Source organism: Falco rusticolus, chromosome 2 (genome assembly GCF_015220075.1).
Source record: "Falco rusticolus isolate bFalRus1 chromosome 2, bFalRus1.pri, whole genome shotgun sequence".
Taxonomy (NCBI): Eukaryota; Metazoa; Chordata; class Aves; order Falconiformes; family Falconidae; genus Falco; species Falco rusticolus.
In genome coordinates, this window is record NC_051188.1 from 98,305,013 (window position 1) to 98,321,287 (window position 16,275).

General features: G+C 36.0%; 1 protein-coding gene across 2 annotated transcripts in view; it reads left to right on the top strand.

Moving 5' to 3' along the window:
- NLGN4X (neuroligin 4 X-linked) overlaps window positions 1–16,275 on the top strand; it is a 192,123-nt gene that overhangs the window by 49,180 nt on the left and 126,668 nt on the right. For both annotated transcript variants that reach the window (XR_005102801.1, XM_037378386.1), the window contains exon 3: window positions 11,846–12,690. Coding sequence is in view for 1 of the 2 variants with exons in the window: in XM_037378386.1 (XP_037234283.1) it covers window positions 12,219–12,690 (472 nt within the window). In the remaining variant the exon portion in view is untranslated. The remainder of the gene's footprint in view (window positions 1–11,845; window positions 12,691–16,275) is intronic.

A 16,275-nucleotide genomic window follows, 5' to 3' on the forward strand; every position in this document is an offset into this window, starting at 1 on the left:
AGGCATAATGTTTTGTCATGAAATCACATTGTTAAAAACTATTTCTTCTCGTTATGAAAGGTGCTAGTGTATTTGCTTACCTTCTCCTGTTCTCTTTTTTTCAACTGATCAGAAAATTATACCATGTAAGAATCTACAGTGCAGTTAGTGTGAGTATTGCTGTATGTATGTGTTACATGGTAAAAGCAATCTGTGAAAAAATGTGTGATTTATTTCTCTTATCTGTTTGCAATTTTGATAGTGCCCATGTACTTTTGAAATTCTCTGAAAACAGCTAGAGTGTGCTAAATAATATGATAATAACAGTGTTTCATGGATCCTCTTAGAAAGTCATTCGTGAATAGTCCTCATTGCATCCAAAAAGTAATGGGAAATATGTTTTCTGACAAGTTGAGAGACAAAATCAAAATGATCATACATTTCTAACATAATACTGTTTTTCCACAAACCTATCATTCCTATGTTAGTAAAGACTGACGTTAGGTGTAGGTGGTGAAAATGGATAAACTTGTTCATCAAGATATGTTTTTGCTTCAAGGAAGGTACCATGCAGAGGAGCTTTCAAAGTAACACAGAGATATCTATGGGAACTATTAATAGCAATAATAAAAATTAAAGGATAATGGGAATTGAATACTAGGCAAGAAAACACTTGAAGTGTAGTCTAAACACTGTATACTGAATTTCGTAGCAATGGATGCTGCATGATCTTTAATCAACCATCAGCAGAACTAATGAAAGAACAGAAAAAAAAGCCTATTAGAAACTTATAGCAGAACATGATCTACCTGATTTACTCACAAGGACTTCATTCATGTATGAAACTAACAGGAAAATTACAAGTTTCTTAACTTTGTGTATCACAGTTCTAATTATGTACATATTGGTAAAATGTGAAAAAGTCATCTTGCTGTACTTCAACTATCAGACAGTTAGTTGTCTAATCTAGGCTAATTACTTGGGCTCCTTAAACAAGCTTCAGGATGTTTTCATGGTTTGGCTTCAAATAATATTTAGTGTCAAATACCTATTTTACAGTAGGAAGAATTGCTGCCTGAAGTATATGCTTCTGCTTTAGAAAAAATACCTAATTTTCACACAAAGTTAGTGGGACAACAAAAAAGTGGGAGCTTTAGTGATGTGTCCAAAGTAGAGGAGGTACCTTTTCATTTTGCTATGCAAAAATAGAAACTTTCCAATAGGGAATGGAAGGGTGAGCAGGAACAGAAATAACAATAACTACATTTTTTGTTGGCTTTCCTTTTTTACTCTGATACCAGTTCTACACACTACAAAGAAAATATGATATATTGTGTTAGATTTATGAAAAGCCTTTGATGGAAAAAAATATAATTAACTAAATGTGAGATAGCTTTGAAGTTAAGCGTGTAGTAGAATGATAGGGGCTGTCATGCAGATAATTTTAAGAAATTTATTTTATATTTTTTACCTAAGAGAAAAGCATTCACTTAGTAATTCTGAGATTTCTTTCAGAATTGTTAAAAGACCGTGAAAAATGTTCTGATTTTTATCATTTGGGGAGGGTGGAGCTGGAAATGGAGGACCTTTTTAACTGAATAGAAAATTACCTACAAAATATTCGATTTAATACCCTTTCTTTTCTCATTCCATCTTAACTTTCTTTTCCTGATGCCCTTTTTGGCAACAAATAGATAAAGTTGAAAAATATTATTAAGAACCTTCAAACTCAAGTAACTGATATCAAGACATCTATTTCAATCTTATGTGTGGAATTATTCTTTGTAGTATATCTTATTGCTACTTTGTGTAACAACTTTAGAATTCATATTTCCAAAGGGATAGAATTTAAGAAGTCTGTTTCTTAGGCTTCAAGATTTTGTTGGACTGCTTGGATATTTACTCAGCCTTTACTGTGGATTTGAAAATTAATCCCACTCTTGCGTTGTTTTTGTTGTGTACATCCTCTCATATGAAAGGTTTGTCAACCTATCTGATGTAAGATTACAGCCATATTTCATTAATTTTATGGGGGAACAAACCCTCTATTTTTCCCCCCCCATTTCCCATATTTAAGCAAAAAATGTACCCTACATAAAAGCAGGCAGTCAGCCTTGGACTTCTGGCATCCATCACTGTGGAGGAGAGCTATATCTGGTGCTGTCTATGAGGGTATGTCTCTTTGTAAATAAAGTGGTCCAGATCCAGTTCTCTGCCCCTAAGGCCCCACAGCATAGCAGAGTTAGCATCTCTATAGATAAAACCCTTCTTACCTTAAAAAAAAAAAAAAAAGCCTTATTTGTACTTTCTGTTGAGGAGAACCTCCAGCTTGTCCTGCTCCCTGGTAATGCCTGTGCATTGGCTGGAAGGTATGAATACTGTGGCAAGACGGTGCTGAAAGCAGTGCTCTGGCCTTATTTACTTTACTGCTTAGACCTAAATTCCAGCGCTTACTGCACTGGCCTAAAAGCAGACCAAAATCTGGATCCAAAATGGGACTTCTCTATGGTAATAATCTGCTTAACTTTAGGGGGGTCCACAGTGTATAATATAATTCACAACAGTACTTATATCAATTAGAAAGTTAAGAATTTCACACTTCATTATGAATTCAGTATAGACAGGACAATAAGTAGATTATATGACATGGACTGTCTTCCAGGCAGGCTTTCAAACTCAGTGTTTCGTGGGGAGAGGGGAAGGCAGCATAGGAATGGTTGCCTTGTTATTCTCTTCTAAGATCTAGCAAGTGATTCTGGTGATCTCATCCTTCATAACATTTTGTGAAGGCTTTTCTTGCTGAGGCAACCTCTCTCACCTCTAAAATAAGAGTGGCTCAAGCCAGCATTTAGGAGGAGAAAGCCCATTAAGTTAGGAGTATAGCAGCACAGAAACAAAAGTTGGGGGGATTTCTTCCTTCTGCTGGTGAAGTTGTCCAACTTCTAGCAAAGAAAGAAAACTTAAAAGGGAAGAGTAAGCTGTAAAAGTTTCATGACATGATAGCATAGTGAAGAATCTCCAGTCCCAATTTGTATTCATGAAGTGATTCTCCTACAAACTGCATAAGCTTGCTTGTAAGGGAGAATACCTGTCCAGCAGAGTTTCAGCTTTACAAGGCTGCAAAGTTTAAGTTTTCTTATAGGCCAAGGATGAGAATCTGAGCAAAAGACAATGCTGCTCAAATCCTCATAGCCATCCGAGCTTTATTTAAGTCTGTTCATTTTAAATCTAACTTTTGTAACTTGAAAGAGTGGGAGTGAGAGTTCAAACTTTCTCCAGGTTAACGAAAGTAGTCACTCAACTATCCCATTTCCAAGATGAGTGCATAATTCTGACATTATCATATGAATGAAGGCAGTATCACCACCTGGTACTGAGCTATGTAATGAAATGAAAGTGTCATGCCTGTGTCTCCTGTATAACCCAGTTTCAGGCTTTTATGCAATAGAGCAGCAACTGGCTTTTTTTGCCATATAACATACTGGGCAGGGGGGGCTATATGCCTAGCTGGTTTAAATTGCTTTTCCCAACATTTTTTGTTATTCTAACATTTGTTGTTTCCTCTTCGACTGGAATGCCAACAGGAAGATATCAAGTTCTAATAATTAAGTTGTCTTAGGAATCAAATTGCCTAACAATCAGTCCCTCAGTTTCAGACAATAGATTTAGTTTCTTCCATCCTTGAGGAGGGTACATACATAGGCTTAAGGGTGAAGAGAGAAAGAGAGGTATAAGACCTGTAAGTTTCTCTGTTTATTATTTAGACAAAACCTGATAGATTCCCTTAAGAATTTTCTTTTTCAGTCATTTGACCTTTCTTACTGGAGAGAAGTTAGACCCAGTCCATGTTAAAAATGTTCATTTTTTATGTCATGCAGTGGTAATAGATAATGATCTTTAATATTTTTGAAGGCTTAAATTTAAAAGTTCTATTCTGCAATCCTAAACAAAAAGTATGAAATAGGGATTTTTGTATTTTTCATTTTTTTTATACTCATGAATTATTTTCATATTCCGGGAATAAGGAATTTTACAGGAGCTTTTGCCTTACAGGAAGTCAGGTCTAAACATCCTGTTTCAGATCATAACCTTTTCTCTTGGAGTAACATATCTGAATTTAAGAAAACAGATGTGTGACAAAAAAAAGAATCAGAGCATGTTGTATTTCTTTTACAGGGTCATATTAGACGTAGAAGCTGGAAATGAAATTCACAATTGTGCTAGTTTGTACTGATGCTGTTTTTCGTACATTTCCCTAAAATATGGACTTGAAAAGCAGCATTTTCTTAAGACTTTGTAGCCACAATTAAACAAATAGACTATCAAATAAATATATCTTGCAATCATAGTCCACAGTCATATTTTAGGCATTGGACTCTTTCAGAGCAAAGAAAAGAGTTAGTACCCTGTCACATTACCTTGCAGCAAAAGTTAATTGTTGCTATATTATTTGAGAGTGTGTCATGACCTCTTCTGCATTGTAGCGTGAGACATTTGAATGGCTACAGTGTCCATTCAGTCCTAGGAAGCTTAAATTTATATCATGAATGGTCAAATTTTGATCTGAAGTGGAACACACCTGGAATAGCTAGTAGTTTCAAGTATGTTTGTAAACAGTTTATGCCACATTTTTTCCATCCCAATATTGAAACCTTATATTTATTTGCAATCTTCATTAATTTATCTCAAGAAGCAGGAAGTATCAGGAGAATTGGCCAACCACTGAAGTTTTCCATGCTTTTTATGGCAACACCAGTTGAAATTAGAGTTCAAATCTTAGTCAGATAACTGCAACTGTCTTGACTGAGCATTTCCAGTTAGTCTTGGGTCCTCCTCACCAAAACGCTTTTTTTTAACATTTTAAATACAGGGGAAAAAAAATATGGGAAACCATCACAGCACTATCAAAACTAGCTGGCTGCAACAAGGCTTTTACCTTCACATACCATGTGAACTTCAATAAGTAGCTCTCACACCTTGCCTCAGCACAACTGCCAATCCTCATGAGGTTTCAACAGTCCATCTACTGTCTGTGCTGTTTGTTCATCCTCTTCAGGCCAGTCCACCCTGCTTCTTGTCCCTGCTGTATCCATCACCAGGACCCCTTCTTCTCTCTGCTTCTCCTAGGGCCTCTCCTACATCCAGGGCACACATTCTGTCCTCCCTCTGCTTCTTCCAGGTCTCTCTTCATCCAGTGCTACTTTGCGTGTGCCTTAGAGCTATTTAACTACTTAGCAGGAACCAGCCACAGCTGCACATCATCCACGGCAGCCAACCCTCCACCCCTGAAGCAAATCCACAGCTGTGTATTATCAATGTTAATTAACCTGCCTTCATTTCCCTATAATTCCTCTACAGGAAACCATATCTGTGATTCTTCAGCAACAGCTTTTTATAGTTAGATCCAAACACCTGATTTTTTACAGAAGTGTAAAATGCTTAAGAAGTGTATTTCTTTGGTTTTACTTGAAAAGGAGTGATGATCACACTTTTTGTTTCCCTTTGCTTGCTTTTCAAATTGTTTTTTTTTTTTTTTTATGGAGAGAATTGCAGTTTCCAAAAACTATGTAGGGACCACACAGCCTTTCTTTATAGTCCTGTCATTCTGTTTGAGAGTGTATGGGACTTCAAAATTCACAAGGCAGTCTAGCTGCAAGCAAGAAACAATGATATGAAATAAATGTGTGTCCATTTTCTGAAAAGTAAATGGTGATTGTAGATTCTAACCTGAGGGACCTGCTGACACTCCAAGCCTATCTGTGAGACTCACTGAAGAAATTCATAAGAAGGTAAATGCAGCGTGATATTTGGGGGGAAAAAAATCTATTTTATTTAATCTTTGTATATAATTTGCATTGCTTTTCAGGGTTTATTTCTAGATTTTTTAAAAAATAATATGAATTATCTATCTTTGTTCTCAGTTATTTTTAACCATAAATCTAAGACCAACTTCAAGGTCCACAGTGATGTTTCTATACTTGGAATTTATCTTCATTTTAAGAAAGGAGATATCACAGTTCTTGAATTTGTATCACTGATGTTTTACTTTCTTTTCATCTTTAAACCTTCCAGAGAATATTAACTGTGAATTAATAAGATACATTAGAATGTGATGTAGAAGACAAATGATGGTATTCTGAACCACTAAAACCCCCTCCAATCCCTATTACCTGTTGAATTGCTGTGACTGAACAGCAGTGTGATACCACAGAAATCATACTGATGTATACCTTGGTCAATACATTAATAATGTTGGTACATAGGTCACATACTCATCCCTAGCAAAGTTTATAGTGGTAAGTTAGGGTTATTATAAGTCTGGATTTGGTTTTGGTTTGTTTGATTGGGGGGATGGGGAGGTGGGGCGTGCTGGGAGGTGGCTTTTTTTTAATAGTATTTTAATAATACATTGTCGAAATCTATTCTTACTGGAAAATGCTTACAAAAACCCAACAAAATAAACATATAGCTTCTATTATGAAAAATAATTTCTCATAAGACTCTGCTGCATGTTAATTTGAAGGCAGGCATTGCTACTGTTGCAGTTCTGAGATTTAAAATATATCTGATTTCTCAATTTCAGTTAATAACCTTCCCACCAACCTTCTAGGTAATCTACTCCAGAAACTCCCCATTAGTTCATGATTGATGTTCCTTTGTGTTGTTCGCTATGACTTTGTCTGACTTTTCTGAATGACTTTACATAGCATGAGGAAGAACAAAGCTTACCTCGTTGCAGTGTAACAAGAAAATAGTCCTAGAACCTGGGGAAAAACAAACAAACAAATGAAAAAAACAAAAACAAAACCCCAAAATCCCTCCACAAACCTAAAGAAATTATAACTGTTTTTTATTTGAAAAATGGTAGACAAATCCAGTGTGCATTTACTGGTATTTGAAAGAATTGTTCCTGTGTGATTGAGCAAACATTTTGAACACAGTGACGTTTAAGAGGTTGTAGTGCTGAATTTGAGTTAGAGTTGCATTTAAACCTGCTTTGGGAAGAGATTTTATGGAAAATCACAGTGTGATTAATTTTGGGCTGAAGTTCCAAATTTCATATATATATATATATGTGTGTGTGTGTGTATATATGTATATATGTATATGTGTGTGTATATATATATATGTATATGTATGTATGTATTGCTAAAGTTGATACTGTAGGCATATTCAAAAATTGCTGTCTTGGGTAGTTCTTATTTACAGTCTTCTACCAGTACATTTATTATAGAGTTTTATGTATGTTTAAAACAGGATGTTTTTAAATTACTTTTATTAAAAAACCCCAACAAACCACACACCCCTCCCCACACACAAAAAAGCCAAAATTAATGTTCTTAGTAAATGAAATATTTTTTTTAAATTCCCATATTCTGTGAAATACTGTACAAAATATCAGTATAAGGAGAAAATTAAGTTTTATTGATTACATTATTTGTTATTTTTGTTCTGGTGACTAGCCAGGGTTCAGCTAATCAAGCCAACTCTATGCTTTCAGAACATATGTCTAAAGAGAGTTATGTGGGTATTTAGCCCTGATTTTGTATTGAGATCAAGCCTACGTACATATAAAAAACCTTGCCCCAGGGAATTTGAGCAGAAGGGACAGAGACCAAAAGTGGTCAGTGACTGAAAGCTGAGGTGCACAGTATTGCACTAGTTGGTTTAGATAAAGTCTGAGAAACCCTAGGAAATCATAGTCCCTTGCGCTCATATAGTTTATATTTGTGTTTGGTTTTCTTTTGACTGTCCATGACCTGGTGAAGCAGTTCAAAAAAAGTTGAAATCACTTCAGTGTTTCCTGTTCTATCCTGAACCAAAGAGGTCTTTTAAACCATCTCATATTTCCCCAGCAGGTGCAGAATTAGTATAGTGCTACTTACATACTCATCTGCTCAAGCTGAAAAAGGGCTAAATGCAGATCCTGCAAACCATCAGGTTAGCCCTGAAGGCCTGATTCATAGACTGTTTAAGCATCTGTAAGTGTGGCTTGGGGCATAGATTCATGATCGAGTACAAATGGTGCTTCTAAGAGATGCACATCCCTGTTAATTTCAATCTGCATTTACTTCATAGGTCATAAATGTCTCATTAGTCTCAAATTATACTTCTGTGCCAGTAAAGAAGTCATGTATGGATATGTGATCTCAGATCTCCTTTGACTTCTCTTTGTGTATTGTGTTGCCAGAAGTTACCGTTTTAAACAAAATATTTTTATTTGGATTGATTGTTTTGGATTGCTTGAGTGGGTAATGCTTCCAACTAGTAAGTTTTTGTAAGCAAGTTTGTACACATTTTTCTAATACTTGAAGAAGTAATAAAATAATAAATAAAAAATAAAAATGGAAAAAATCCAACAGTATTAGTGATAATAAATAAAGATATTACAAGTACATTTCTTCCTGTATACTCAGTATGTAAAGGTGTATTAAACAGCTGACTGGATGCATATAGATGTGCATCAAACTGGTTTTGATTTAGTGAATATCCAAAAGCATTCTAAAATGCATAGAGTTTTTGATTTAAGATTAATCTGTAATTGCAGTCTGGGATTCCTTGTTTGCATCTTCCAGCCTTTTTAATGATGTACATAGCATAATCAGCTAGTTCACGAATGTATAGCTAGCATGCCTTCTTTCTTATCTCTTGATATTCTTGCTGAAAATTATTCCATGTATCTTTCTCTGTGTATGAATGTGTATGTATTTCATAGTGTGAAACTAACCTTATTGAAATGGTAATTTCTCTAGTAGTAAGTCAATAAACTGAAAAGAAGGCCTAATGCTGTCTTTGCAAAACAATTTTCTTCATGTGACTGTAAACAGTGGTCATATATAATTTATTATTTATGTAAACTTTTGGAAAAGACCTGTTTAATAAGTAATTACTAAAAAAATTTGATTGCTTCTGTTGCCGTTTAAATGGCTAACAACAATAACTTTTAATAACTAGAACTTGTTACAACAAATAGTGGTTTTATTGTGACTTATCATCTTAGAATTGCTCTTTTATGGTATATACCTTACCTGTGTTAATGCACTTCTCTCTATCTGCTCTTTGTTTATGTCTCTGCACTGGTCGGCAAAGGCTGCAGGTCTGTTATAGGTCAGACAGTGGGGCTGACAAAGCTGGCTATATTCTGTGAGTTAGCCAATGATTTGTTTCCTTATGTAGACATTTAGATCTTGAATCCATGTGCATGAATCAGAAATGCAAACTTTGTGTATGCTCATATTAAGGTACAGGGGAAAATAAGGCACATTGTATGAGTGGATTTAATACCCATAAACCTAACTTTTGTTGGTCTGATTTGCTAGATAAGGAATCGTATAGCAAATTCAGTTCCAGGTCAATAATGAGTGTTTCCCTTTTCCTGTCTGTTCACCCTATTCAAAATAATGGCATATCACCAGATATTTGATCCAAAGACACCCTGTAGTTTGTATGGATAAATATTATTTATGAAGTCACATTTGTGACAGTTGTGAATTATCTCTAGTATGCGTGTCAATTGATGATTTCCACTTTCCATCATGTTGTCATTTTTCATTCTCTCCATGCTGTTAATGTGTTTACTGTTGTTTATTTGTCATTCCCAGTTTGTTTTCTTGTTTTGTTTCCTCTTTTTTGCATTTGCTGTTTGTCCAGACAAGGCTTTTTCTCTGTCTTTTTTTCATTATCTTGATCACTGTCCTTCTACCTTCTCAATTTTCTCAGTGCTTTACTCCGCATTTCTTTTTCTTATCATGTTATTACAAACTTCTGCATTGTGGTTATCAAGAGAATATGATCTGTTGTTCCTCCTTGAACAGAGATTAAATCCTCATTTGAGTATGACTGGAAAATCTGGTTTGTGCTGCATGGTCAGAAAAGTGTACCAAAGTCAGGATGGGAGAGAGCATGAGGGAACACTGCCCAAAATCAATTGCCTGCTGCAGACTTCTGTTGTTAAAAGACAGTATCAAAAATCAGAGGGGAAGGAGATGCTTGAAGAGGAATTTTGAGTGACCAGTAGCTGGCTGACCACTCTTGAGTATCAGGGAACAACCAGAGTGGGGCTGTCCCATGGGGGAGGATGGGCCAGGGCGATACTCTTGCTGATGGGGCATCCTCCTAAAGAACCCATTGAGGCTGGGCTTGAGGACAAGGACAGGACCCTGCCACTGTCCAATGATTACCAGGCCAGGAAGGGTGAGGAGTCAGGTCCAAGGTCAATCTGGGGACCTAGTCAGGGCAAGATCCAGGCTGGGCATAGGTCTGGGCACAGGGCTTCCTGCAGTACAGCTCAGGAAGGGACTAATGGCCCTGGTGGTGCCCTGAGAGGCATGATGGAGCTGTCACTGATTCGTCTTTCAGAAATTGTACTTAGATTGCAAGTCCTTTGGAGACAGCATTTAAGCCTATTATCTACAAGTGAAAGTGTCAATAGAACTTTTGGTTCACCATAAATAACACATATCTGATATTTTTCTGGCCTCTGTTGTTCAGGTGTTTCAAAAATTTTGCAGTATGAGTGCTAAAATGAAATAATTGAAGAATTCCAGGGGTTGTGAAAGAATTAAATATCTTTCTTTCAAAAGACTTTCCTTGTCTTAAACAATCTGCATAGATGTCTGCTGTGGTTATTTTTGGGTTGTTTGGGTTATTTAATGGTTTGTTTTAGGACTGTTTTTTTAATTTGAGATCACTGTCAATCGCTAATTTTTTTTTTTTTTTCTGCTTTTGAAAATTAATTGTGCATCTTCGTGAGACAAAGCCCTGACTGAAAAAGTGGACCTGGTAGTCCACTTAGATAAGTTTTATCTATAAATCTGTGTTCATCTTTTCAAATGGAAAGCACCAGTTTCCTATAACAAGGATCTCTTTAGGTGTAGAATTATCTGTGGTTTTGGGTTGAATAATGGGTAAAAATGAACTTTTTCATTTCTTGGGGCAGGGAGGAGAATGTAAGTATTAAGAAGTGCTGTGTGTTTATTTATACTACTTGTTATGGTTAGCATATTTATGTGACTTGGTTTTCATTAAGAATTAAGATAATTATTTTATGAATTGCCTTCTGTCTAAAAATTAAAAGCAGGAGCGTGCAAGAACGTAATATTACATAATTGTAACACTATGTGGGTCAAAATCTGACTTGAGAGATTGTATCATGCTTTTTTGTTCTTCTTTTCAGCTTCCAGTGTTCCTTTTTGTCAGACATAGAACAAAAAAAAAAAAAAAAACAAAAACCAAACAAAAAACTAAAACCCAACCCAGATATGAAAACCAATAATTTTGTATCTAATATTGAGTAACTGTTCTCACACTTGATTTGAACTAATGTAATGCTATTACATTATTTGGAATTTCTGAATTAGATGGAGGTAAATTAGGATGTCATACAGAAGAGTAGGCATACCCATGAAAAATACTCTATAGAAGTCATATCACAACAAAGAGAGATTATCCAGTGTGGCAAAACATTTAATGAATGTTTCTTGTGGGAGTGCAAATATGCTTAAAAAGGAGATGCTGTTTATTTAGGACAGAAAATACCCTGAAGCTAGCACTTAAATGTGGTGCCATTCTTGAAAGCAGCAGTGTTTGGGCTGTGGTTTTGTTTGGAAGCGTATACAGAAGCGGAAATGTTTGGTTTGCGCCATAACCTCTGACAAGTCTGTGGCTTCAGTTTTCAGCTCTCTTACCTTACAAATCTTCGGAAACACATAGCTAACCATGGTGCCTAAAGTTCATAAAACATTTGTGGGCTTTGGCATGGAAGTGGTGTGTAAATTTAATTATATGGTTTGGTGTGGGTTTTTTAGATTTATGCCAATATGAATGTTTCTGTTGATTTGAATTGTTTGTTTTCTCTTGGCCACAGGCTGACTTAGTGGGCTGGACTTCACCAGAAGGAGCCATTTTGCTGTGGAAGTGGAATAACTGCAGATCTCCCCACACACTAGTTGCTGGAAAGTGCTGTGTGTTGCCAGGATTAAGCCAAGCTGAAATCTGGGATGGGCCTTAGGGGCAAACAGTCCCTTGTTTCTTCTGACACTGGGATTTGTCTGCAGCCAGTCAGCTGAGGCACCTACCACGCATCAGCTTTGGGGTTTTTGCTCCCTGAACAAGGTTACTTTTTCTCTCACTTCATCTCCTTCTGACTACTTTTTTATTTTGTTAGTTTTCATTTTCCTTGACTGATTACTTTTCTCCTGGCTGTGGAAAAAAGAGCCCTGCTGATGTTGATTTAAATAATGTCAAAACCAATGGGACTCCTATGGCTGCCTTTGATCTTCACCCCAGTGTGTGTCATGTTGAATTCTAACTTCCTCCTGTGGATAACTGCACTGGCTATAAGATTTACTCTCATCGATGGCCAAGCACAATACCCAGTTGTTACCACGAATTACGGCAAAATACGTGGCTTAAGAACACCTTTGCCTAATGAGATCCTTGGTCCAGTGGAGCAGTACCTGGGTGTTCCTTATGCCTCTCCTCCTACTGGAGAAAGGCGATTTCAGCCCCCGGAGCCACCATCGTCTTGGACGGGTGTCCGCAACGCCACACAGTTTGCCGCCGTCTGCCCGCAGTACCTGGATGAGAGGTCACTGCTCAATGACATGCTGCCCGTCTGGTTTACAGCCAATCTGGATACTGTGGTGACATACGTTCAAGATCAAAATGAAGACTGTCTGTATTTGAATATCTATGTGCCCACAGAAGATGGTAAGTACTCTAAAGACCACACTGCAGTTCACTCACAATTTCTGCATGTGAGCGGTAGCCAGGTCTTTAAAGCACCTTGTTCACTTTCCTCCATGGTTTGTCTGTGGAAAGTGATCATGCCTCTGAACATGCATTATAAGTAATACTTCGTAGACTGAACACAATTGCATGAATTCTCGCTCATGTTTCAGTGTAACACCAAACCGCAGTTTCTTTTGCAGGCAGTGGCCAGAGTGTGTAAGCCAGCTTTACATTTACATCTGAACTACAGCTGAGTATCAATCACAAGAGAGGAAAGGGGAATTAAACATTAACCAGAAGTAACATTATTTATTTGCCCATGCATGAATGGTACAAATACTGCCACATACTAATTTTTAGAGGACAATTTCCCTATTATTTTTCTCTAGGTTTATTGTAATACCTCTGATCTACTGCTAACTCTGCTTGATTTTAATAGAGAATAAAAAAATGTTATAGTAGTTCAGTCTGCAGTTTTTTTCCAGGATCTGTAGCTATGAAACTTTTCAGTCCAACTTGTTTTTCTTCATTCACCAAATTTAAAATTAAGTACACATTATTTTGTTATGCAGACCTTAACAGGTGGCCTTAAAATTTCATGGTTTCTGCAATCCTGTCACAAAAGGGCTACTTTAAACCGCTTTCTATAGACATAAAGGATGAACACAACTGGTAACACACAACTCTGAAAGTTTTCACGATCTCAGTCTTAAAAATTCTAGCTTTATGGCATGCTGAATGTATCTTTTGTCATTTTGAATGATATTGCTTCCTACAAACAAGAATACCTGTTTTTTCAGGCCCCAAATCAGTTAAGTTTATTCTGTGTTACAAGGAAATAAAATATTCTACTGGCAATTTTGTTTAATATTCTGTTAAAAACCAGTTCTTTCAGCCACTTAGAATGTAGTTACCAATGCATAACGTGACAGATTTCTCCCAGATATGCAAATCCCTTCACTTTAGCTGAGTTGATTTGCATAACCAAAGGATTGTTATTCCTCAGTAACCATACTCTAAATATGCAAATTTTGTACTTCAATTATTATAATCCTTCTGCCTTGATTGGCTTCTTTACTCAGAATTTCCAAGTTGTTACCAGCAATAAAACATACCACCTTCTTTTCCTGTTCTCATCAGCTGAAGCAAAAACTTGAAAGCTAAAAATAAAGCGGTAAGGTTTGGGAATACTGGGAGCTCTGCAAACATGAATACTACCAAGCTACTTAAATGAAAAGTGCTCTAAAAGAAAAACTGTGTGTAGGGAGGCTGTGTGACTGTGTGTGTGTGCGCGCGCGCGCATGCACGCACACGTGCATGCAGATGACAGAGCAGATCTTTCTGCTCAGTTCTTTCCCTCTTCCAGTCTCGTTGCGCTGCATCTCACTCCTTGGATAATAACATGGATAATTCCCAAATTCGTTTATGTTCTTCCTTTTATCCTGCAGCTTTTAATTAGTGACTAGGTTAAGCTTGCCCCAAGAAAGCATTTCAGGTTTAGATTTTATTTGTTCATACTGAAGGAATATCAGTTCTGCAAACTCAGTCTTATTGTAAAACCCAGTGTCGGTAAATTCATATATTCCTCCAATCTAGTAATAAGAAGTTTCATTCATTAATTAAGGAAGACAGGTATTTATACATGTCAAAATGTATACAAATGTCTAGGAAAAGAATTATTTGGTATCAAATGGTTAAAAATAAAATACCATGTGCTGAATGACTAACCACCTTTACAATCCCTCACTTGGCGTGTAATAGCTAATGGCATTTGCTGTTAGACTAAAATAGAAAGGACCAATAAACTAAATTTTACCTGTTGTATATCTTTTAACCAACTTAACTCTGCAAAAAGTGTGTCTGACTCTTCGTCCTTGTTTTAGATTCTTTTTCTTTACACTAAATAGCATGTAAATGGAATCTATTTTCTTTTATATATCCTCTTCAAAATATAAACCTGTGCATAAAAGAGCATGTAGCTGAATAATGAGACAAGGTTTGGTGTCAGTGATGAGCTGAAGGCAAGATATTTCCTGTACAATATGACAAGCATTTCTAACAGGTTCTGATTGGGAATGAGAAACTTAAAAATTAATAAACGGAGTACATGATGTTTTAATTGCATGCAATATATCTTATCACTAGTTTAATAAAACTCAGTGTCGCTTTTTTTGGTGAGGAAAATATGCAGCCTTCTGTTCATAAAGATGATTAAGGAGAACCGACCTACAAATCACATCTCCTAAGTTAGTGTCTCCAAATCGTACTAAACATAAATGTTTTTGAATTGTAGTCCATACAATCTGATTAAATACATTATACTTCATTATATGAGTCTTAGTTGACAAAAATGAGCTACACTGTTATGGAGACAGACCATTAAATTACTTTTTGAAACAAGTTCTCAAAGTGAGTGACTGAGTTAAACTCACATTTTCAATTCTTTCTCAAGTACAGACTTATTTAAAAGCTTTGAAACTGTTTTCTGTCTGAAGGAAAAGGCAGATGGAATCATTCAAACCTAATTAATGCTCTGACTATGAAACTTAATCTGAATAATAATTTTATGCTATCTTTTTCTTTTCTTTTTTTAATTTCAGTGAAAAGAATTGGTGAACAGCTAATGAATTAACTGTGGGCACATGCAGAGATACTTCAAATCAATTCTAGTGAATAACTAATCAAAATGCAGCTCTAAGTTTAGCAGTTTTGTTGCTTTGGGGTTTTTTTCTTTTTTTTTTTTTTTGGGGGGGGGGGTTGCTTTGTTGGGGGTGGGTGGGGGGTTTGCACTATATAGCCTGACCTGTTTCTTGTATCTTGTGTGGTTTGATTGAAGGGAACCAAACTTTGATCATGTACTTAGAATAAAAGAACTAAAGAATAAATGCACACACGCATTCATCTGATTTCAGAATTGCTTCAATGGAATTCTGCCAGTATAAACTATATGGAAATAGGAGTAGACTACAGTCCCTTTAACTGGGTAGATAAGATTAGTTATTTAGAATAAAATACTCTGAAATCTTGCTCTTCCAGTCTGAAGAAATATACTGAAATTAAATGACATGAAATTCTATAGTTCCTTAAAATAGCTGGAGCATCTAGGTAAAGAAATTAAAATGCCTTGTACCCACTTTATATCTGTATTAATCATAGCTTTTCTTTTGGCTCATAAGATTCTGGATTTCAAATGCAGAATCCTGCAAGAATTTACCATGTTAGTATGTTCTTACAAAGTAAAAAGTTATCTTTGGTTTTAGGGGCTTATTTTTTTCAGTTTAGATGAAAATAGTATTTATGATAGAAATCAAAATATATACCTAACAGAATATCTCTGCATTTCTATCCATGTGGATTTTTATTCTTTTGTTGTTCTTTACTGCACAAATGGCTTGTACTGACACTTTCCCTAGAGTTACACTTGTATTTCAAAGAATCCAGGGTAGCTGGAAAATTTCAATGTCTGTTTTCATTTGCCTTTGGAAGGGAAAGAATTGCAACCACTACAATCCATCAAGATTTTTTTTTTTTTAGTTATACGTAGAAATGATAATGCCTTTATTT